Source organism: Alligator mississippiensis, chromosome 5, assembly GCF_030867095.1.
Source record: "Alligator mississippiensis isolate rAllMis1 chromosome 5, rAllMis1, whole genome shotgun sequence".
NCBI classification, from domain to species: domain Eukaryota; kingdom Metazoa; phylum Chordata; order Crocodylia; family Alligatoridae; genus Alligator; species Alligator mississippiensis.
Window position 1 is genome coordinate 153827811 of NC_081828.1, and position 24388 is coordinate 153852198.

The following is a 24388-nucleotide window of genomic DNA, read 5'->3' on the forward strand; positions in this document are numbered from 1 at the left end:
TCCCAGATTTACTTTCCATGCTATACAAGTGGGAGGGAAACAAATTTAAGGCAAATCTTCAATAATTAGATTCTATACCTGGAAAATTGTAATAAATGCATACAATTTCCATATATAGAATCTAATTATTGGGGTTTGTCTTATATTCAGGGTCATCTTATATTTGAGCAAATATGGTATTATAGGTCTGCGTAATGTCACAAGAACCAGTGTATCAGAACTGCGTTTTTCCCCCTTCTATGACCATTTGTTTATCCTTTTCTTTGTACACTGCATGCAATTCTTGACTGTATACTTTGTACATGTATGCCCAGTGTAAATATATGCATTTACATCAGCTGAGGAGCTGGTTCTAGGGTTCGTAACTAAAGCATTATAATCATGAGGATGAGGATGACGTTCATGAACAGGGACAAATACTTGTATGTACACTGATCAGTTGTGTACTATCCAGTCTTGTCCAGTCAGTCATAATAAATGTTTTGCTCATCATATGTCACCATGGCTTGCTAACATTACTGGTCTTCATGATACTGACTATTGATAGTAAAGCACAGAAGAAATAACAGGACTGGCTTTGAGTTTGCAGTAACAAAGTAGTTATTTTATTACTGTTCTTTTTAGAAATGCTGTAGAGTATTCCCCTATTGAGCACTCCCTTATGCACGGCTGTTCACTATAGTAGAGGTATATGCACTATATTTTAGGAAATGTTTTTATTCGTTCCAAGATTGCTATATACATTAAATCCAATATGTAATCGGGCAAAAGCATTGCATGTAATGTTTACTATTAAAAAAAAATTTTTTTATAAGCATCTCAGGCCCTTCAGTTTCTCTTTGTTAAAGGAGGGACTGCATGATGACAGTGGAATGTTTCTGATTTCAAGCCATAGCTGGACAGCAGATGATAAAGGCTTCCTAAAACTGGTTATAAATGAAAGTTAGACAAGGAACCCCATACTACTGAACATGGTAATGTTTGTATTGAGGCTTTTCTGAGCTTGATCTACATTAGTAATAAAAGGGTCATGCTTCATATGGAACAAGAACAGGGAAATAATGACACCTGAAAGCAATGAGAACTGAAGTCTTGCTCTTCCACAATATGAGAAGTGAAGAGAGAAAATGTATTTAAAAATGGAAACCTGGTTCATTTTTCCATTACCTTTCATAAATCCTAGTTTTTTAGTGTAGGTTACCCTTCCCTTTCTTGTAGCCCATCTTCACTATTACCGTTATTTTAATCGGTGCCTCTCCTTTCCCACGGACATACTTCCAGGTCTTCTTTCGTCAGACCTCCTTTGGACAGTTTTCTCTCTCTCTTCCCCACTTCCAGGTCTCCTGTCTCTTTCCTTCACTATTAATCTTCTTCCAGGTTTCCACTGTCCTTCACATCTCTTCTCTTCCATTCAGTATCACCAAGTCTCCTCTTCCCTTCCATTAACTCTTGCCTAGGCTGCAGCCAGCAAGAAAATCTTGCTCACTGCTAGGGCTATGAAGGCCAAGCAGCTTCCTTCTTCAGAGAGCAAAAATAAATAAACAAATAAATACAAAAGACAAAAATCTGCTTACCAGGACTGCTGCTGCTGCAATTGTGCACAGACCCTGTGGTTTACTTTTCTCAGAAGGTCAATATCTTAGCTGACAACAGCCAGAAAAGTTGCTACAAAGCCTTGTGAGGAATCAGAAGCTGACAGGCAACACTGTAGGGTGATTGATTTCTCAGACCTAATATCAACATAATCAGGACACTAATATATTAATTGAAATCAAGAAGATCCCAGCAGACTCCAGCGTCAGTCATTGCAACTCACGGAAGTGGTGTAGGTAAGGCACATTAGGTTGTAACAGTAAACATCATGGAATCAAAAATGCACTGATAATTGCCTACATTTCAGGGAATGCTGAAACATGTCACATAGGAAGAGAAACAGGGCCAAGGAGATGATGATAGAAGACATGAGCCAACCTGTGGAGACTTATGCAGTATAGGCTGCTAGTATAGAACTTAGTCTTAACTGTACTAACACTGCTTTGAGAGTTGTAGAAGACAGGCACATCATACATCTAACACAAACACTGAACATGCCGCTGTTCAAATATATGACATCTTTCAAGAGTCACCATCAATAACTCTCTTTATTGATCCCCCATAGGGTGAAAAGGGAGATTTGGGTGTGATGGGATTACCAGGTACAAGAGGACCAATGGGCTTCAAGGTTTGTTAACCCAGCTGCTGCATTTTCAGACACCACTTTCTAACATCCTGCTGACAGCTGCTTCCCTTGTGAATTCATTAGAAAGTGTTTGTAAAGATTTTTTTTAAATACAGCCAGAAAGATTAGATGTTTTCCTTGAAGCTAAAAAGGTTACACAATACAGCAGGGACTGGCTACTTTCCTAGATGCTCATTTTAATGATTTGATGCAAATTAATATGATAAAAAAGGTTAATTTAAAAAGCAAAATTCATAGAACTAATCCCACTGGAGCACTGGAGTTCCTAAAGGAGTCTGTAGCACTACCTGAAATATTTTCCCACCTTTTGTAAGTTTATGCAAATAATTTCAGTCCTTTGCTACAACCATTTGCTGATGGGTGTAACAGTAGATAAAAGGAAATAGTTCACTGTGTATATCATTATTTATCACATGGCTTCTGAATAAGAAAGTTTATAACACAAAATGTGGAAAGACTAAAAAATTATATAATTACTACTTTACTCAAAGCTGAAGCATAAAAGATAAAGTCATTGGATACATATTCTTAAGGAAAAGAAACTGAGAACCCTAGTCGTCTTCATATTGGAAGCCAACTAAAATGTATTTTAAGGACTTAACTTTATGTTTGTCGTGTAGGATAATAAAAAAGGAGGTGGGGAGAATTATTTCTAATATTGTTTGGAATAATTACTTGTAGAGACTGAATGAGATTTCATTACAGCCATAATTCTATTTGCTTTCTGATGTTCTAATTTTAAAGCATTTTCAAACATTATTAGTGTGTTTGTTACCTAGCTTTTTCATGCTGGCTCATAGGCTGAAATATTTTGCTTTTAACATGTATAGTCATGTGTATGCATTTTCTCTGTTCTCTTACAAGCTGCAAAGAATTTGATATGACTAATCATTTGTATTTTAATTTTTTCCTGGTGTTTAAATCTGCAAGATATGAATTGTTTCTCAGAAGAACTAGAAAATGTGAAGCATTAGAATGTCTCTTGTTCCCTTGTAGGGTTACCCTGGAACTAGAGGAGAAAAGGTCAGTGCTATACTACTATACCATGAGTAACGTAACAATTGGAAGCAATAAGGGAAACCAAGTAATTGTAGGAATGTGTTATGGACCAGGAATACATGACAATTCTGATGCAGTGAAATGCAAAGGGTCTATGAACATAAGAAGATAACTGAAACTAATACTGAGAAATAGGATGGTCTTTTGGTTTTGCCTGGGATGCCAAAGAACAGGCTCATTTTTTCTACCTCTTCTGAATTAGTGTAGTCATTTCATCTCTGCTCCACATCCACAAAAATGAGGAACTTTGTCTGTCTGGTCTGTTTAAGTCAGGGGTGTCAAATATATGGCCCATGGGCTGGAAGTAACTCATGGAACTGAGTTGTGTGGCATGCAGGAGTCCCAGGGGGCAGGCTGAGTGGGGTCAGGTCCCACTGCTGAAATCCAGGGCATGGAGCCCCGTTGAGCATGTGTGGCAAGGGCAGGCAGCATTTAGTTTGCTGCTGCTGCTCTCCCAGCTGCCACATCCAGCCTACAAGGAGCCCTGCAGTCAAGAACCAGCCCACAAGGGACCCTGCAGCCCATTTGTGGCCTTGCAGGGTGGGAGGGTGGTGAATTTCAGAGTCCTGATTTAGACTGCTAGTTCCAAGTGGCAAAGATAGTCTCTTATTACAGTGCCTCTTACCAGTGTCTCTTAGTACAGGGCATACAGTGCCTTAAACAGCAGGCTCCTCTCTTTGGTTGGAGCCTGGGTTTGAAAAAAACCTTGAGAATAGAATATTTATAATCAAAAAAGGACTTACTGTTTCAAGAACAATTTCCTGCAAACATGTCCCTTTTTTCTTACCAGCTCTACTTCAATTGCTGCTGTAATATAGAAATGAATAGTATGGGAAGTTTTAAGTAGGGAAGTAGAGATATAATCTGCTATCTGCCAAATATGGATCAGTGTACGCTGCATGGTCCTGATTGATGTTGCATGACAACCAAATTTTGTTTGTTTCTGAAATGGGAATAATTAACCCTTTATTTCTGCCATGATTTCCTTCAGGGATCCAGAGGAGAACGAGGTGACAAAGGCATCAGAGGAGAAAAGGTACCGTTTTTGATTTCACAGTGGTTTAAAAATTAAACCTGAGTGGTCATAATCCAGTCTGAAAGCCTCTCAAAACGATATTACTAATTGATACTAAATTACAATGAAAACCCCTGAGATTTAACCACATGGCATTTTTACAATAAAGTTAAATTCTCCTCTCTACAGAATGCAAATCCCTCCTAAGTAAATGACAAAATGCCATGATCAGTAAGGGATTTCCAGGCACTCCAAAGTAAAATATTTGCAGGCATCTATCCCTGAGCCCAGGGACATTCTGTGCTCACCACAAGAAACAATAGCTGTCAGGAAAAGGTTTAAAAGTAACTAATCATCCCTTGCCCTGTGCAGCGATAGACCTACTGCTACAAAACAGAGTTCATGTGAATGCCTTCAAATACATTCACAGCTGATTTAAATTTTAGCTAGCCAGTGAATAATTCTCTTCCATATCAGACTGATAGGAACAGCATGAGCATACTGTGGTGTGTTCAGATTCTAGAGATCTCTGAGGCCCATGCTACCTGATAAATGAGATGCACACAGCCCTGGTCACCTTGACCAGAACAACAGTCTAGACTTTTCCAGAGATTCCTCATGATTAGGGACATACCTAAATCGCAGTTTTGTGGAAACCATGAATAACAGTGCTGTCTGCAATCACCATAATGGGTATTGGCCACAATTTCCTGCAAAATCAACTGAAAAAAAGCAGTAGTGGTGTGTGAAGGACGGGGCGAAAAAGCAGTAGTGCCATAGACTGTGTGATAGCACCCTCTGTCAATCAGTGGAAAGGGGCAGGGCCATTGCAAAATGTCTGCAAAATTGCCTGTGTGCACTGCAAAGCAGGCCATGAAAAACCCTTTGTCTCAACTTAGATAGATCCCTACTCATGATCTTTTGGCTGAGATGGCCCTGTGAACGTTTCATAGTGAAACTGGTCCTATATAAATTGCTTGGATGCTTTTGCTCAGTAAAAGAAAGCACTATATTTACTGGCTTAGATTGCTTCAGAACCAGAACTAATACTGCTTTCTCTTAGATCACTTAACATGGTTTTGATTACTTTTATCATTCATGTTTCAGGGTGACATGGGCTTCCCTGGGATGCTGGGGCAGAAAGTAAGTAAGCAATGCTATATCGTATCCTTAGACATGTGATCAAGCATCAACATAGGTTCAGTGAATGATTTCAGTAGCACCTTTTCCCTAGAAATCTGTTTCCTGGTTACAGAGGGACAAAGAATTGAGAGATTAATTTTAATCAGGTGACCCATGTTTGGCATACATTGGACCAAATCCTGCAGCCTCTCCAGCTTTGGTGAAGACTTCAGGTTTTGAATCAGTAGAGTTTTCTGGTGTTGCTTTTGTTTTGGTAGTTTTGCTTTTCAGGTATATTTGCTTGCTCATATTCATGCCCCACTTTAATATTTTGGATTCCTGTTTGCAAGTTCATTAACATTTCTGTTACATAGCAGGGCTAAACCCAACCAGTTTTGATATCTCTGTTAATCGTTAACTAGACAAACATTTATCCTCTGGATTTCTACATTGTTTTATAGGCAGAATCCTTAAATGAAGGCTGATATATATGACATAATCACATCCTGCCTTGGAAATTAGGTTAAGAAAACACTGGTTGCTTCTGAGAGGGATAACTGAGTTGGTCACCTTTCTTGTTGATGGAGATTTTATTACATGTGGTTCCTTGCAGCAAATACGAAGAGTTCCTATGGGGCAGAGAGATGATTGTTAGTTGTACTGTCTGGAAAACCCTGAGACTGATAGCCTACTTTTAAATTCCTCACCTGGCTTCCTCTTCCCACAAAGGACCTTGCAGAGAAATTTTGTATTAAAAAATAAGATAATTTATTTCTTAAATATTTTCTTAAATGTGTAGTTATAATCTTGTACTAGACACATATTTTATAACAGCAATGGAATTATTTTAGGACAGAGTTGTGTCAACTTTCATGGACAATAATAGCATGAATCAGCCCTGTTGTGTAGTAGGTGCATGTGTAGGTGCCTGTCTGATTGAATGCATTATTTATGTACTTAAGTCCTACTTCCTTTCCCTTCTGCCTTTGCCCAGGGAGAAATGGGTCCAAAGGGAGAGCGTGGTACTCCAGGGCACAGAGGACCTATTGGAAGACCAGGAAAAAGAGGCAAACAGGTAGGACTCCAATGCTTCCTCTTTCCTAGTTTTCTGTGGTTGATGTGATTGCAATGAATTTGATGTCACCATGCCAAAGCCACTGACTCTGCTTGCACCTGTGAGGTTTCTGTCCAGGCAGGACTGCTCACCATTGAGGCTACCACCCAGGTCCAGGTTTGGAGCTGTGGAGACTGAGACTTACAGGCTCCTTCCTGTGATGGCCAGGTCAGGGAGTGCCTGCCATGTGAGTGGTGCCTCGTGGTGGTATCTCACAGGGAACAGGCAAGAGAACTACAGGAGGAGGTGGTGAGACTCCGAAGCATCCTCTGCCATGAGGCATTCATCAATTCAGTGCTGGAGGAGACCTCCAGGACTGCGGAGGAAGAAATGCCAGATGCAGCACTAAAGAAGAGAGAGGACATTGAACACCCAGGAGGTTCTGGATGCTTATTTTGCTGGGATCCTTTGACCCTAGCTGACTTCCAAGGGGCTGGACCTTACGAGGGATCTTACGAGGTCCCTTCCAGCCCTAATGTCTATGAAATCTATTAAATCTATGAGGGTGGAAGCTGGAGGCTTGTGACTTGTGGCAGCAAGCAGAGATCTTCACCCCAACCTGAAGTGGTTTGTCTGGAGAACAGATATGCAGATCTAGCAGCAGAGAGAGAGGAGCATGTTCCATTGGTGGAGGAAGACAGGCCAGACCTCATCAAGTTGGGAAGAATCAAGATGACTGCCACCAAGAAGTGATGAGTGCTGGTGGTTGGAGACTCCCTTCTGCGGGGGATTGAGGGAGCCATCTCCATCTGCTGACCTGATACATTGTCTTGGGAGGTCTGCTGCTTGCCTGGAGCCCGGATCCGAGAGGTCAGAGGGACTACCGAGTCTCCTCCAGCCCTCTGACTACTACCCCATGATGCTCATCCATGTGGGCACCAATGATACTGCCTGGGGAGACCCTGAGCAGATCAAAAGTGACTACAGTGCTCTGGGTGCAAGGGTGATGGGCCTTGGGGCTCAGGTTGTGTTCTTGTCAATCCTTCCAGTCAAGGGAAAGGGCCTGGGCAGGAGCAGGTGTGTCCTGCAGATCAACACCTCTGTGCAGGTGGTGTCGCCAGCAGTGCTTTGGCTTCTTTGACCATGGATGTTCTTTGAAGACGAAGGATTGCTTCCCAGGTCAAAGAAGAATATAAGAGCATTGTTCGAGCATGCAGGGATGAAGTCAGGAAGGTTAAAGCGTAATTGGAGTTGCAGTTAGTAAAGGATATGAAGGATAACAAAAAGGGTTTCTACAGGTATGTTGGTAGCAAGAGGAGGATCAGGGAAAGTGTGGGTCCCTTGCAAAATGAGGGAGGCAACCTTGTGACAGAGGATGCAGAAAAGGCTGAAGTGCTCAATGACTTTTTTGCCTTGGACTTCACAGGTAAGGTCAGCTCCCAGACTACTGCACAGGGCAGCACAGTTGGGGGAGGAGGTGAGCAGAACTCAGTAGTGAAAGAACAGGTTAGGGACTACCTAGAAAAGCTGGACATGTACAAGTCCATGCGATGCATCCAAGGGTGCTGAGGGAGTTGGCCGATGTAATTGCAGAGTCATTGGCCTTCATCTTTGAAAACTCATAGCAGTTAGAAGAGATCCTGGATGACTGGAAAAGGGCACAGTGCTCATATTTAAGAAGGAGAAAAAGGGGAGTATCCAGGGGACTACAGACCAGTCAGCCTCACCTTAGTCCCTGGAAAAATCATGGAGCAGATCCTCAGGGGATCCATTTCTAAGCACTTTGAGAGAAAAAGGTGATTAGGAACAATCAGCATGGATTCACCAGGGGCAAGTCATGCCTGACCAGCCTGATTGCCTTCTATGACGAGATGACTGGATCTGTGGACACAGGGAGACTGGTGAATGTGGTGTACAGGTTTCCTTCACTTTATGCAGGTTTTGTATGTACAAATTCACTCTTATGCTATGAACCTTTTTATACCAAAAATTCATTATATGTGAGGTAAATTCACTTTTATGCGATCAGTGTGGTGGAAGCCCGCAGTCAGCTACTTTGTGCAGTGCATTATGGGAGTGACATGGACCAACATATAGTCTCCTGTGTGGATCTGTGCTCCTCTCTCATTGTCTGTGACACGTGTTCCTGTAGTTGCCATCCCCATTATGGTAACATTCACCACCACCCTGTGCTTGTGTGTACTGTCTGCTGTTATTGAGTACCAAAATTGTCTTGTAAAAGTGGTAGAAATGGGTCTGGGGGCAGTACAGTCAAGCTCTTGGAAGTATCCCTATTTGTTATATTGTAAAATAGATTCCCTTTCTGTGAATTGGAGTTATGTGCCGTTTTTCAGGAACGTATGTACAGCATAAAGCGAGGGAAACCTGTACCTTGATTTTAACAAGGCTTTTGATACGGTCTCCTTCAGCATTCTTGCAGGCAAGCTAAGGAAGTATGGGCCAGGTGAATGGACTGTAAGAAAACTGACTGGAGCATCAGGCTCACAGAGTAGTAAGCAATGGCTCAATGTCTAGTTGACAGCTGGTATCAAGTGGAGTGTCTCAGGGGTTGGTCCTGGGGCCAGTTTTGTTCAATGTCTTCATCAATGACCTGGAAGATGGCACAGAGTGCACCCTCAGCAAGTTTGCAGATGACACCAAGCTCTGGTCAGTAGTAGATATGCTGGAGGGTAGGGCTAGGATTCAGAGTGACTTAGACAAATTGGACGATTGGGCCAAAAGGAATCTTATGAGGTACAACAAGGACCAGTGCAAAGTCCTGCACTTAGGATGGAACAATCCCATGCACCACTACAGGCTGGGGGCTGCCTGGCTGGGCAGCAGCTCTGCAGAAAAGGACCTGGGGGTTACAGTGGACAAGAAGCTGAATATGAGCCAGCAGTGTGTCCTTGTTGCCAAGAAAGCTAACAGCATACTGGGCTGTGTTGGTAGGTATGTTGCCAGTAGGTCAAGGGAAGTGATTCTTCCCCTCTATTCAGCACTGGTGAGGCCACATCTGGAGTACTGTGTTCAGTTTTGGGCCCCCCACTACAGAAAGGATGTGGATGTGGAGAGAGTCCAGCGGAGGGCAACAAAAATGGTTCAGGGGCTGGGAGACATGATTTCTGAGGAAAGACTGAGGGAACTGAGCTTATTTAGGCTAGAGAAGAGGAGACTGAGAAGGGACTTAATAGCAGCCTTCAACTACCTGAATGGGGGTTTGAAAGAGGATGGAGCTAGACTGTTCTCAGTGGTGGCAGATGACAGAATAAGGAGCAATGGTCTCAAGTTGCAGCAAGGGAAGTTTAGGTTAGATATTAGAAAGAATTTTCTTAGTAGGAGGATAGTAAAACCCTGGAACAGGTTACTCAGAGAGGTGGTGGAAGCTCCATCCTTGGAGGTTTTCAAAACCCAGCTAGACAGAGCTTTGGCTGGGATGATCTAGTTGTGGATGGTCCTGCTCTGAGCAGAGGGTTGGACTAGATGACTTCCTGAGGTCCCTTCCAACCCTAATTGTCTATGACTGTATGATTCTAATTCTGCGTCTTTGCATTCCTCTGTATTTAGTTGAGTTGATTCTTTCAGCTTTGCATACATGGAAATGGAATGATTTTGAATATATATATGTATGTGTGGGTTTGCAGACTATATCCTTTGAGTGCTCTAAGCATATAGGAATTTAAGGTTATCCAATCATACATTCAGTATTCATATCTCAGGCTGCATGGCATTGAAATGTACCGTGTATAATACCCACCTTTTTTCCAAAAATCAGTGGCTGGAAATTGGACTGTGCATTATATGCATGAAATATAGTAAGAGAAGTGTCTGCTGGTTACCAGGGGAACTAAAAGTCTGTACACAATGCAGAGGGAGCAGAACAATGAGCAGGCTTGGCTCCTTAGCTGCTGCTACTTAATTACTTAGTACAGGAAAAGTTCTTTTTTTCTTCCTTCTGCTTTTCAAAATCAAGGGCTGCTGGCAGATGTGAAAAAAACCTACAAAAAACCCACTTATTGGAAGCAGCAGCGCATTACTAAAACCCGGCTCTGTAGCATCTGTAAAGATAGGTGCTTCAGCGTGGCTTTTTGGTGCTTTCAGCTAAAGCTGATTCAATCAGCTATTAAATAAAAGTGCCAAAAAAGCCCCACTAAAGCGCCTGATCTTACAAATGTTGGGCAAGCTGGGGTGAAGTAATGTGCTGCCTCTTTTGGGCACGTGTGGGTCTTGGCATGGGAACATGCCCAGTTTAAAATAAAGCGCCATTTATTTTTTTTAAAGTCTGCAAGCATCCAGAGTGAATATCTTATCTTGAAGCATATTGTATGAGGGAAAATACCATGTGTGTTCCTAGACTGGTAATACATTGTTTGAACAGAACTTCAGAGAGGGCTTTGGTTTCCCTTCTTAGCCAATGGGAGCCTGGCGAAAGGGTGTGCAGCTCTCACTCAGCGAGTGCCACTCTTTTGTTATAATTGGTAATTCCATGTCAGAGCTGGCAGCAAGGAGGCCCCTAGGGTTACTCCACAACCAATTCAAGGCTGACAGAGTTGCTTTAGTTCAGGCCATGACCCAAAGCATTGGTAGCAATAGTGTTTTTACAAAAACTTTATGGATCCCTGGTTCTGATGCTGACTTAGGGGGAATGATTGCTGCTCTGATTTGTAGCCATCTGACTTACTAGTCAAAGTGGCTGTTATGAGAGCTGTAAATATACAGCGTGATGATAGATGTCAGGGATGCCCTGAAGATGAACAGGAGTGGGAAGCAGAGGACCAGGTGCTAGAGACTACTATGATCTCCTTCCAGGCTCTATAGCTGATGATGGGGAACACTAGCCACGTTCCCCATTACATTTTTTGTGACTAGTGCTGCGAGGAGAAGTAGTGTTAGATTCTTCAGGGCAAGAGAATGAGCAACTGGAAGGGTAAGTCCGCTGCAGAGGCAGGAAGGAGATCATAGTAGGCTCTAGCATCTGGTTCTCTGCCTCCCACTCCTGTACATCTTCAGGGCATTCCTGACATCCACCATCAGTTCATTTTCTGTGGTCATTTTCTATCCCATTTTCTCCTTAAGGAAGGCAGCAGGGCCAAGACTCCATTTTTAATCTTGATACACCTTTCCCTTCATCCCTTTGAAGCACTGCTGCTTGGATTAAGTTCACTGGGACTGTAAACAGTGGGTAATACTAAATGGCAGTATTTTGGCTCAAGGGGATGAGTCTGGCATAGTACTTGAAGGAGTTGCACGAGGCAGCTTTCTATAGTGACAGTATAGTAGGGTGGAAACTGAGCACACAAATAAATTATGCCCATGTTACAGCTCTTGCCAAAATAGTTCTAACAGCTGAAAACAAAGCATCACAAACTCAGATATATGTGCAAGAAAAAGAACAAATACATAAACGGGAAAAGATACCACAGGCAAACAGTTAGGTAGGGGTAGAAACCTAGAAAGCAATGATGCTAAAAGAATAGGTGGGCTCTGGGTCGTGGACATAGAGGTGCCACCTCAGGAAACAGAGAGGTGATAATCCCTGTCAATATGGGCCTGGCAAGGTTACCCCACGTAGAATGTCGCACTCAGCTCCGGACACCACATTCCAGAAATACATTGACAGATTGGAGGAGTTCAGGGAAGTGCACAAAAAACCGACGTGGGGCTGAAGGAGTTGACTTGTGAGATAAAATTAAATACTGTTCTGCTTGACTCACGAGTGCTAAGAGTCATATCTCCTCAACTCAGCAAGAATTGCTTGTATGCATTGGAAAAATAGCTCCCTTCAACTTTAATGGATTTGATTATTGCATTCTGCAATCTATTTTCTGTCTGTGCCACATTTTAAGCGCAAAGTATGCATCCGCTACCATTTTAGACTGATACTGCAATATGATCCTTGTGAACAAACCCTTATGCCCACACTGAGCCCCGGATGAGTTTGCCCACACTGAGCCCCACTTATGCTGACACTGAGCCCCAGATGAGTTTAATCCAAATCTCTCACTTCCTGGGAAAATGCTGTAACCACTACTACAATGTCGTTTTTTTTCCTCCAGTGGCAATTCTCAAGTGACTTGAAGGTGGGAGAGGAAGGCTGCTGTCTTGATCAGTGCTGCTGTCAGTTTGTTGTCCTGGCTCAGCTAGGCACTTTCCGTTGGGCCTGTCTGGATCTCAGTGAAATGAAAGTGCCTCCCTGCTCTGCGTCTAATATCTATAGACAACAATTAGGGGTTTAGACAAACCTCTGGACCCAACAACCCTACAGGGTAGTTGCAGGCACCTCTCTACTAATCTCCCTATTCACCCTGTCAAATAGGCAGGGCACCTACATTTTAGGCAAATACCTAAGTGGAGGTATTAAAGGTCATTTGGGATCTCATCCTAAATGGCAGTTTGAACTCTAACCCTATGAACCTAGGTTTGTAAATTGGGTTTCCATTTTTATTTGATCAATAGACTATTACTTTTTATTGATTTATTTTTTAAACCTATAATTCTTATTTCAAGGCTTTGCTGCTCTTATTTCAAGGCTTTTGTATTTAAAAGGCTGTTTGTTAAACAGAGACATTTTCACCTCCATGGAGCCATTTCCTGTCTCCAGATCCAGCTGACATCCCTGTATAGAATAGCAGCTAAATTAAGAAGGTGTTACTTCCACTTCCATTCTGAGATCAGACTGGATTATCTCGTTGACTTCTTCAACTCTCCACTGAGTCTCCAGGGCAAATCCATTCTGAAAGTAGAGGTAGACAATGAAACTCTCAAGTCCCAGCCTTGCAGCTCCCAAATTGAGATAAAAGGCCTGTTCCTCAAGCTTTGTAGCTGGGAAATTGACACTAAGTAGCCAGTTTAGGATTGCAGTGTTGACAAGGAGGAATGTCTTATGTCAGCCATGAGTAGATAATATTACTTGAAAAAAAGCTTTTCTAGAAAGCTTGGTGCCTGCTGCTGGGAAGATTAAATATTGTTTAGGGAATCTCCTTTGCAAGTGCAGGAGAAAGGGGCCAAAGCAAAAGACATTATAATGTGAATGTTTGATCCATCTGACTCATGCTGCAGAATGCTAGCTGATCACTCACCCTACGTAATACACAAAGAAATCAAACAATTCTCAAGGATTCATATAGTAACATTGAATTTCCCCTGCTGGGCTTTCATTTGTATAGGAAAGGGAAGTCTCCCACACAGTTTCTTGGGTGCTCCCACATTTCTGATTCTGGTGTTCTTCTTTTGTACACTTGTGTTATAATGTGAGTAATTATTGACCCAAATTATGGATATTCACATGGAGTCTTGGATGCATTGGTGATACAGAATGTACTTACTTTACAGGAATTAAGAAGGTAAAGTATTAAATTAATTCTTCAGGGCTCCTGGCTACAAATAACCAGGCTCAGCTGAAATACTGCAATTGATATTTAAAGCTATTTGTGGAATACAGCATATTATGTAACGCAATTATTTTAGTATATGTAACTATGTCAGTTCTTCATTACTCTGAAACGACATGCAGCAGTTCAGCATTTTCTTTTGCATGCACGTTACCCTAGAGTTACACCATCCTTGTGGAATTCACCACCTTTGAGATTAAAAGCAAGTGGTTATAATGTAATCTACCATGCTAAATTGTGTGTTTTCTTGCATCAAGGTCAAATCACTTGCAACTGATACACCATTAAAATTCTGAATTAATTTGATAAACTGTTTTGAGACAGAAAAAATCTAAACCTCTGGCACTTTATGAAAAGAAAGATAAATACATATTGTAGTTATAAATAAGTTCCATCATATCAGATTCTAGGACATTTCTAGTAGAAGACTGTACCACTAAACAATTTGTTTTTTATCTATTTTTTATCTGTAATTTCTCTTTATTTTTGGAATGGGGAGCAACAACCTGTTGGGGTGACTTGTGTCTTTATGATAGTGATAGCTAATACTGACTAAAGGCAGTAAGAACAAATAGGCAGATGCCATGCAGGCTATGGGTAAAATTTTCAACAGTGCCTGAGTGAAAGTCAAAGATGTGGCTTTCACTATACAGGGAGCAGACCTACTAAGAAAGTTGGAACCATTTTTGTGTTTTAGTTCAAAGCAAAATCCCAATTTAGATCCAAACCCATTTTCTTGCCCTCATGTCTCCATGCATGGTGCCTATGTATACAATATATATGTTTTCACTGGTGAATGACTACTTGGGGGGGGGGAGTGGAGAAGGGATATATTGCCATTTTTTAAATGCAGGTGGGCCTAACTTGCTTTGTCATTCATAGTTTACCAAATTAATGGCTCCTTTTTCTATGACAGGGAGAAAAGGGAGACACTGGACCCACTGGAATGATGGGTCCACCTGGCAGGCCTGGTCCTTCAGGTCAGCCTGGTCCACCAGGATCATCAGTGTCAGGTAAGAAGGACCACTCATCTCTCATCTCACCCCTTACTTGTCCTATCTACTATAACCCTCTTAAGTAGATATCATTAGAGAAAATTCCATGAAGTTTGGTTTTTTTACCCAGTAGATCCTGTGGGAGAGTAGAATACTTCTTTTATGGGCATGCTATTCCATAATTGTTTGTTATTGGGGTTTTGTACCATCCTCCATTCATTATGGTTGATAATTTTAAACAAAATAAGTTATGTGATCATAAAGCTCGCTGAAGACCCCAGTAAATTGTGCACATGGACTTGAAGAAGAGCTGCATGGGAGCCTAGGAGGATTTATTGAGTCATCATAACTGAAGCCCTCTTCCTCTCTGTCTCCTCACTGTTTGGGCTTACAGTGCCAGATTGCTTTTCCTAGCCAGCTGGTATAGGCTCACCCTGTGCCACTTTGTAAATAACAAAACAAAACAGATACTTGTTGCTACAATAAGATCTGATGGGAGAGGAGTAATCTATATAGGAAAAAAGGAGTGAAAAAAATCTCCTCTCTCTGTCTCTGGGCATGCTGTGGATGCCTCTGTATGTGGTGCAGAGATAAAAGGCAAAGGTCTGGGGAGTTCTTTGTTGCTGAAAACTATAAATCAGGAACACAAACGCACACAGGCCCTAGGCAAGGAAGCAAGCTAACCCATGTGTCAATATGAGAGCTTTAATACAAAGGGACGCTAGTACATATTACCAGTCAGTGTTTTTCCCCTCTTAAATGTATGATGGAAGCATAAAAAGGCCAAAAATTTAACAAAAGCAAAAGCCAGCTGGAATCCAGTAACATCTGGGGAAAGCTGCTCAGCTTCCTTTTTTCATGTTTCCCATTGTCTCCTTTTGCCTAATTCAGTGGGCATGGATCTTTGAAGCCCTGGAAGCAGTCTCCTTTGAGTTGATAGCTATTATTTGGGATATCCCCCAAGGTGAAACCTCCCAGCATAGATTCAGCTGGAAATTAGTAAACTGCAGAGATGTCTTCACCTGCTGGAAAGGCAAACAGGATCTTGAGATTTCTTTTTAAAGGGTCATCTCTGTCCATAGAAAAAATATGTCTCAGTTTTGCTAATACCAAACCAGCCATGTGAGTTCTTATCCTAAATGCCCATTCTGTAATGACATCACTGCATGTACTGTTAAGGCATGCATCCTTAAACTGCAAAATAATGAGTTCCCTCAATACCCAGTGAACTGTAGGGGAGGTAAGGACATGCAGCAGCTGATGGCACACAGATGTATTTTTGAGTGACTCAACATTCAGCCTTTCCCCCTCTGAGGCTATGTTTGCATTTTGTACAGTAACTATGTAACATGACAGCCTCATATTTTGCTTCCTAGGACAATTAGCAATAGGACCAAAAGGGGAAAGAGGACTTCCAGGGCCTCCAGGGAGATGTCTTTGCAAACCCCCACAAAATGTGAACATCCCACCATATGAGGAATCCATGTTTGGACACAATTATGCAAAAGTCCCTGCGGTAAGTCATCTTGTTAGGAAGTGAAGTAAATTATATGTAAACATCTTTTAAGAGACACTGAGCATCTACATGAGCACTACTGCGCAGCCATTACTGCACATTTATTTAGTACTTGTATAGAATAATATAATAATTGTATAGTAAGCAAGTACTGAATAGATGTGCAGTAACTGGAGTTACTGTGCAGTAGTGCCGGCTAATGTCTTTTAGGTGATGCTACTGTGCAGTAACCTAATGGTACTGTGCAGTAGCATATTAGCACTGTCCATGCTGTGATGTGCTACTGTGAAGTATTTTTGACTACTGCTTAGTTAGTGTCTTGTGTTGATGCACCCACTGTGTTGGATAAACTTCTGGATCTAAAGGGGAGCTTGTTTGAATATGATGTGTGCTTCAAAACTTTCTTCTTTATATATAAAACCTTGAAAGTCAACCTATGGGAGGGGCTTATGCCTTACAACAAGCTCCAAGCTTTATGCTGTGTACAGACATGAATTTTCACTGGAAAAAAAATATTCCAGTAGTAAAGTAGCTCAGGAGCCAAACTGTACAGATGCTCTTCTAGTTCCATGGCTGGAGAGCCTCACAGGGTTATTTTTCTCCTGGAGTGGTCATATGTACCCTGGGAGAAAAAGCCTGACCATATATATATATATATATATATATATATATGTATATACTTTTGGTTTCTACCAGGAGGACAGTGATTCTTGTGGTACAAAGTGAATATCTGTACCTTGGCTTTGTGTGAGTGGATGGCATTGTTGACATCTGGGTACTGCATGATCACAATCGAGATTGCACAGCTGCTGGCAGCAACTGCTTTTTTCACATCCCTATCCCCAAGTCAGCACCCAGGACAGTTGCCCCATTCGCCTGCCCTAGTTATGCCACTGAAGGAAAGTTGTATGGCAAAGTGTTGAATAACAGTGAATAAATAAGGAAAATGGGCATCTCTCTTAGCCCTGAAATGTATTAGCCCTATTACACACAAATCTGTTCCACAGTAGAAAACCACAGTGTGGAGGAGAGGAGAGTGTTGAAAAGAGCACAAGTTATACTCTCATAATATAGTTCTTTAATAGTGGATTACTGAACCCAGTCTTTTATTTGATGAAGAACTATAGATGCTGCAAACCCGGTTAGTTTTATATTGCTTTTCAGTTCACCTATTTTTAATTATAAATGAGTTTCTTTTGAACTTAGACCAAAGAGCCAGTCTCACCTCAACAGCTCACTTAAGTACTGTCACTGTGCTGATGCACAAGGAGCAAAAGGATGTAATTCTCTCATCCAGGCTATGCAGCCACTTGCAACAGTCTATGTATTGTTTGACACTTGAGATTAACATACGCTAATTGGTGCATAGAAATCTCCAATGCAAAAGTCGCAGTCTTATTCAAGCGGGCATGGATCAAGTGGGCATGCCCTTACTTGGCCCTGTCAAAATTGACAAACTTAAAGAAGACAGACAGCTTGGGAAGCCATTTAAATTAATGACATTATCTTCTAATAAAACAGGGTTGTTGCTCCCTTCTTGGCAATTCTACTTGCTTACTCCATTTATCGTTAGTGTTAAGAGTTCAAGTTTAAGTCTGCAATTACATTTCTCTTTCACAAAGTCATCTTTGATTAGCACTGCAAGATTTTTCATATCACTTAAAGGCTGAGATAGTTGCCTACAGAACAGGAAAGGAGCAAGTGCTTAGTGCCTTTCTTGATGTGAGTTATAATTGCAAGTTAGCTGAATGGGAGGCCAACCAGCTCTGAATAATTTAGAGAACCCCTAGTGCCACTTTGAACTAAATAGGCCTTCCGCTACATGCTCCCAGTACCCCTGTGCTTTCCCCAGTTGTTAATTTCTCTGTTGGCTTTGTGTAGAATAACACCCAAGCTCAGTTTCATTTCATTAATCAATGCTCAAACTAGCTCTCAGTAATTGCAGTTCATTCCAGTTTTTACATCTTTTGTTGATGGCCTAGCTATCTAGTTGTTAAGAAGATAAAACTTAAACTTTTCAAGTGAAGCTACAGCATTTTTACCCAGGAATGCTCTGGGACTGCAGAATCAGCTCTTGGTGGAAGAGTGTTCCATTTGGACTGAAGGCATTATTACTCAGTATGTGATTTTGTTAGGGCTGCGGGGACAGCACGATGTTATGTAAAAATAAATCAGCCCAGATTTTTAAAAAGAGCTAATTCTGTTTATCCTAGTGGAAATCAGGCTTAGCCATTATGTTACTAAATCCATTTTCTTCAGTTGTATTCCATTTGCTTTTTCTTAATATAAAAATGTTTTGAATCTTACTAAAATTAATTCGATTAAAGTGCTAAAGGAAGGGATTACTGCTTAATGTCTCTTACAGCTGTTTTCAGTGACTTAAACATAAAAGAATTTAAGACAAGAACAGCTCATTCTATTTCTTCCTGTTTTGAGCTTTTTTTTCTATTCAATTAAAAAAATTGCTTTGGACAGAAAGACTCCTATATACAGAAGTATAGATTTCAATGCCAGGAAAGTATGAATAAAATATTTAAGGCTGAGTAATGGTTCTTTTATTATTTATTTTGTGATCACAACTATAGTATTAGGAGTAGTATTGTTTTGAATTCAACCTGTCAAAATCTTTTTCTGGATGTTTATTAACATATGTAAAGACATATGTTACCCCTGGAAAAGTAGACTTTGTGACAACCTGATACATCATTTGAAAGAATTCCCAATTATCTCCTTTTCTATGTCCCAGATTTTTGTGGTGAACAATCAAGAAGAGCTAGACCGGCTGAACACTAAAAATGCCTTAGCCTTTCGAAGAGATCAGAGATCTCTCTATTTCAAGGATACTGTTGGATGGCTTCCAATCCAGGTAACAATGTATTTCAGAAGACATCTGATTTATAATTTCCTTTCCCTCTTTAAACAAAATCTGTACTTTAGGTATTACTGAGCTAATAAAAAACAACAGAAAAGCTTTCATGCAGGTTGTTTGAGAATTTTTAGAAATAATTCCTGAAAAGTCAAGTTTTGTCAGATGTGAGTAAAATTCCAGGACTCTTATTCACAGGAATTACTGGAGGCATTAACTTTTTGAAAGTTTCAGGTTTTTTATACCTGCCTGTGAACCAGGCTCAAAAGGAAAAATGTCAGGGCTGAGTTTTGTGGAACGGATTGGCAGACATATTTCAGGGTTAGCCCAGAACAGAGCAGAACTCAAAGCTGTTGCCTGAGTGTATGACTCTTATGTACAACTGTTAGTCATAGAATCATAGAAAATTAGGGTTGAAAGGGACTTCAGGACGTCATCTAGTCCAACCCCCTGCTCAAAGCAGGACCCTCCTCAACTAGATCATCGCAGCCAGGACATTGTTGAGCCAGGGCTTAAAAACCTCCAAGGAAGGAGATTCCACAGCCTCACTAGGTAATCTGTTCCAGTGCTTCATCACCCTCCTAGTGAGAGTTTTTCCTAATATCCAACCTAAACTGCCCTTGCTGTAACTTGAGACCATTGCTCCCTGTTCTATCATTTACCACCGCTGAGGACAGTCAAGCTCCAGCCTCTTTGTAACCACCCTTCAGGTACTTAAAGGCTGCTATCAAATCCCCCATTTTCTCTTTAGCAGACTAAATAAGCCCAGTTCCTTCAGCCTTTCAGAAGTAATGTGCCCCAGCCCCCTAAACCATTCTCGTTGCCCTCCACTAGACCCCTTCCAACTTGTTCACAGCCTTTCTGTAGTGGAGGGCCTAAAACTGGACACCATACTCCAGTGCAGAATAGAGGGGAAGAATCAATGCCCTCAATCTGCTGGCAACATTAATAGAATCATAGAATCATGGAAAGTTAGGGTTGGAAGGGACCTCAGGGGTTATCTAGTCCACCCCCCTGCTCAAATCAGGACCATCCACAACTAGATCATCCCAGCCAAAACTTTGTCTAGCCGGGTTTTGAAAATCACCAAGGATGGAGCTTCTACAACCGTTCTCGGTAACCTGTTACAGGGTTTTACTACGCTCCTACTGAGAAAATTCCTCCTAGTATCTAACCTAAACTTCCCTTGCTGCAACTTGAGACCATTGCTCCTTGTTCTGTCATCTGCCACCACTGAGAACAGTCTAGCTCCATCCTCTCTTGAACCCCATTTCAGGTAAATGAAGGCTGCTATTAAATCCCAACTCAGTCTTCTCTTCTCTAGACTAAATAAGTCCAGTTCCCTCAGTCTTTCCTTGTAAGTCATGTTCCCCAGTCCCCTCACCATTTTTACTGCCCTCTGCTGGACTTTCTCCAATTTGTCCACATCCTTTCTATAGTGAGGAGCCCAAAACTGAACACAGTACTCCAGATGTGGCCTCACCAGTGCTGAATAGAGGGGAAGAATCACTTCCCTTGACCTACTGGCAACACACCTATCAATGCAGCCCAGGATGCCGTTAGCCTTCTTGGCAGCAAGGGCACATTGCTGGCTCTCATTCACCTTGTTGTCCACTGTAACCCCCAGGTCCTTTTCTGCAGAGCTGCTGCCCAGCCAGGCAGCCCCCAGCCTGTAGTGGTGCATGGGATTGTTCCATCCTAAGTGCAGGACTTTTTGCTTGTCCTTGTTGAATGTCATGAGATTCCTTTTGAGCCAATCCTCCAATTTGTCAAAGTCACTCTGAATCCTAGCCCTACCTTACAACATATCTCCCTCTCCCCCTCCCCCACACAGTTTGGTGTCATCTGCTAACTTGCTACAGGTTCATGTTATGCCGTCTTCCAGGTTGTTGATGAGGATGTTGAACAAAACTTGCCTCAGGACCGACCACTGGGGCACTCCACTTGATACTGGCTGCCAGCTAGACTTTGAGCCATTGATTACTATTCTCTGGGCCCAGTGCTCCAGTCAGTTTTCTATCCACCTTACAGTCCATTCATCCAGCCCATACTTCCTTAGCTTGCCTGTGAGAATGCTGTGGGAGACCATATCAAAAGCCTTGCTAAAATCAAAGGTATATCACATCCACTGGTCTCCCCACATCCACAGAGCCAGTCATCTTATCATAGAAGGCAATCAGGTTGGTCATGCCCCTGGTGAATCCATGCTGTCTGTTCCTAATCATCTCCTCCAAGTGCTTAGAAACGGAGTCCTTGAGGACCTGCTCCATGATTTTTCCAGGGACCGAGGTGAGGCTGACTAGTCTGTAGTTCCCTGGGTCCTCCTTCTTCCCTTTCTTTAATATGGGCACTATGTTTGCCCTTTTCCAATCATCTGGGACCTCTCCTGATCACCACGAGTTTTCAAAGATGATGGCCAATGACTCTGCAATCATATCAGCCAACTCCCTTAGCACCTCAGGTGCATCCTGCCCAGCCCCATGAACTTGTACAGATCCAGCTTTTCTAGGTAGTCCCTAACCTGTTCTTTCATCATTGGGGCTGCTCACCTCCCCTCCAAACTGTGCTGCCCAGTGCAGTAGTCTGGGAGCTAACCTTACCTGTGAAAACTGAAGCAAAGAATGCCTTGAGCACTTCAGCCTTTTCTGCATCCTCTGTGACAAGGTTGCCTCCCGCATTCAGTAAAGCACCCATAGGTTCCCTGATCCCCCTCTTGCTACCAACGTACTTCTAGAAACCCTTTCTGTTACTCTTCACATCCCTTGCTAGCTGCAACTCCAATTGCACTTTGGCCTTCCTGACTTCATCCCTGCATGCCTGAGCAATGCTTTAATATTCTTCCCTAATTATTTGTCCAAGTTTCCACTTCTTATAAGCTTCCTTTTTGTGATTTAGTTTACTGAAGAGTTCCCTGTTATGCTAAGTCAGGAGTATGAAGTCATGTGGGGAAAACGATTTGTGCAAACACCTGAAACCAGTTGAAGCCAGATTCCTGTTGACTATTAGAGGTTTTGTCTGACTTTATGGAAGACCCATTTATTTCACCTTAAGCTAATGCTATCTGGATATAATGTAAAGCAGTACACAGAAATTCACCTACATTGCAAGTTTCTGAGAACTTCCCTAACTTTGCATTAGGGGACAGAACTAACTTCAACCCTCAGATCCAAGCATCCTCTAAACTATGAATAAATTTGGATCCACACTTCAGATTCCCACTTGGCTCAAGTAGTGGGCCAAACCAATTTGTGGTTTCAGCCCAACTGTAGCATTCATTTCACTTTCTAATACTGAGAAAGATGATTATATTTCAGGTTGGGTAACTGTTATGTGTTTGTTTGGATAGCTTACTCCTTTCTATCCTGTGGATTATCCTGTAGAGGATGAAAGTACCTGCGGAGATGGGATCGTACAGGATGGGGAAGAATGTGATGATGGCAATACTATTGTGACTGATGACTGTATAAGTGAGTTACACCCATTCAAATGCTGTTCTTTATATTATGTAAAAGTACCTTAGGGGCCTACACATGAGCAGCAAGGCTGCTCTCATGTGTTGTAAATACAGACTTGATTAATCAAGTCTGCTGGAGTGTGATAATTACCATGCTCCAGCAGACTCCAGCATCTCATGTATCAGTGCTGAAAAAATGGTGGCGGGGGTGCGTTAACTAAAGCTTATTTAACGAGCTTTAGTTAAAGTGCCCCCACTGCCATTTTTCAGTGCAGGGACACTGATACATGAGACACTTTGGGCACTTGAATTAGAACAGCTGTCAGACCCTCTAATTAAAGCCTGCCTCCCTTCCCTCCCACACTCCCGGAGCACGTGTATAAATGTCCTTAGATTTTATCCTAAGATCAATAGAATGACCATTCCATTACATCTTATGTGAGAGCTTTAGGCAACCATAAGTATGTATATTGAATATAGATGTTAAAGATGAAGGTTCAATAGCTGAAATATAAATTGATTTTTATCAAAAAAATAAGATGGCCAAACGTTATATGCACTGGAGAAAATAGTACCTTGTAAATGTTGTGTATCTTGTTTCAAAGGTTTCCAAATACTTCTCAGGTTTGACAAACAGGAACTATTTCATTCACTGCTAAAATTCAGCCACCTGTATATCAGAACATCATACCTAATATTTTCAAGGGTTCAATCCTGCAATTGTTTTACATATACAGAATTTATGTAGAAAGTGATGTGATTTTGGGCTCAAGATTAGACCCTTGCTGGTGTACTGCTGGTGTACTGCACAATCATCTGGGACTGAAAGTAAAAGTTAACCATTCTATCCAGCTGAGACTAAATAGAGAATGATTTTAGGTAAGCAAAATCTGTTTATCCCTTCCAAAATCCCAAATAAGTATTGGGACAGCAGCGTTGGTTTATAAAATAAAAAGCTATATATGTATCTGTTCATAATAGTAAGAATTAATAATCAGTCAGATTCTAGTTCCTTCAGAACCATCAGAGATTTGCTGTTGTCTTCAGTGGGATCAATTTTTAACCCACTATATTCACACCAAGTAAACTTGGTTTTCACTTTGCTGCTCACTAAAAGCACAGGCCAAAGGATAGCATACAGGCATTGCTCATAACCTTCAAAAGTCTTGTATTTGCCACTTCACTCCTTACCCAATCGTACAGAAACTCTTCCCTGCTTTCTGCTTGTTTATTTCAAAGGAGTCATTTTTACAGTGCTGAATAGAGGTTTGTTAACTGAAAACTGCAAGCTTCTTTTTTTTCTGTAAATATGCTGAGTCTCTGGTATGCCATCATATTAAATTAAACATAGCTTCAGATGAATAGAGTTCCATGATCTGTAAGGTTATCACCGATGTGACCTGAACACCTGGAAACAAAAAAGTAGCCATCATCTTGTTCTTATCAACCTCTGTGCTTCTGCCAGTTATTCTCTCTTGACTGAATCAAAACAAAATAGTTAACTTTTGAATGAATTTAGTTGTTAACAGAATAATTACTCTATATATAGAAGCAATAATTTCTAACAAAACAGCTTGCTGGCAGAGTTAATGAGTCATTGTGGAGGAGCTCACCTTGGCTTCTAGGAAATAAATGGTTAATAACTGTTATCAGCTCCCCACTTCTGCATGCCCTTTT

At 41.5% G+C, this 24388-nt stretch overlaps 1 protein-coding gene across 4 annotated transcripts in view; it reads left to right on the forward strand.

Annotated features, from left to right (window-relative positions):
• COLQ (collagen like tail subunit of asymmetric acetylcholinesterase) overlaps positions 1-24388 on the forward strand; it is a 79692-nt gene that overhangs the window by 46081 nt on the left and 9223 nt on the right. For 3 of the 4 annotated variants that reach the window (XR_002093705.2, XM_006265243.4, XM_014603124.3), the window contains 9 exons: positions 2159-2221; positions 3236-3262; positions 4290-4334; positions 5421-5456; positions 6430-6510; positions 14797-14893; positions 16252-16391; positions 19138-19257; positions 22604-22724. Coding sequence is in view for 3 of the 4 variants with exons in the window: in XM_006265243.4 (XP_006265305.1) it covers positions 2159-2221; positions 3236-3262; positions 4290-4334; positions 5421-5456; positions 6430-6510; positions 14797-14893; positions 16252-16391; positions 19138-19257; positions 22604-22724 (730 nt within the window). In the remaining variant the exon portion in view is untranslated. The remainder of the gene's footprint in view (positions 1-2158; positions 2222-3235; positions 3263-4289; positions 4335-5420; positions 5457-6429; positions 6511-14796; positions 14894-16251; positions 16392-19137; positions 19258-22603; positions 22725-24388) is intronic. The other variant, XM_019498062.2, reaches the window with a different exon arrangement.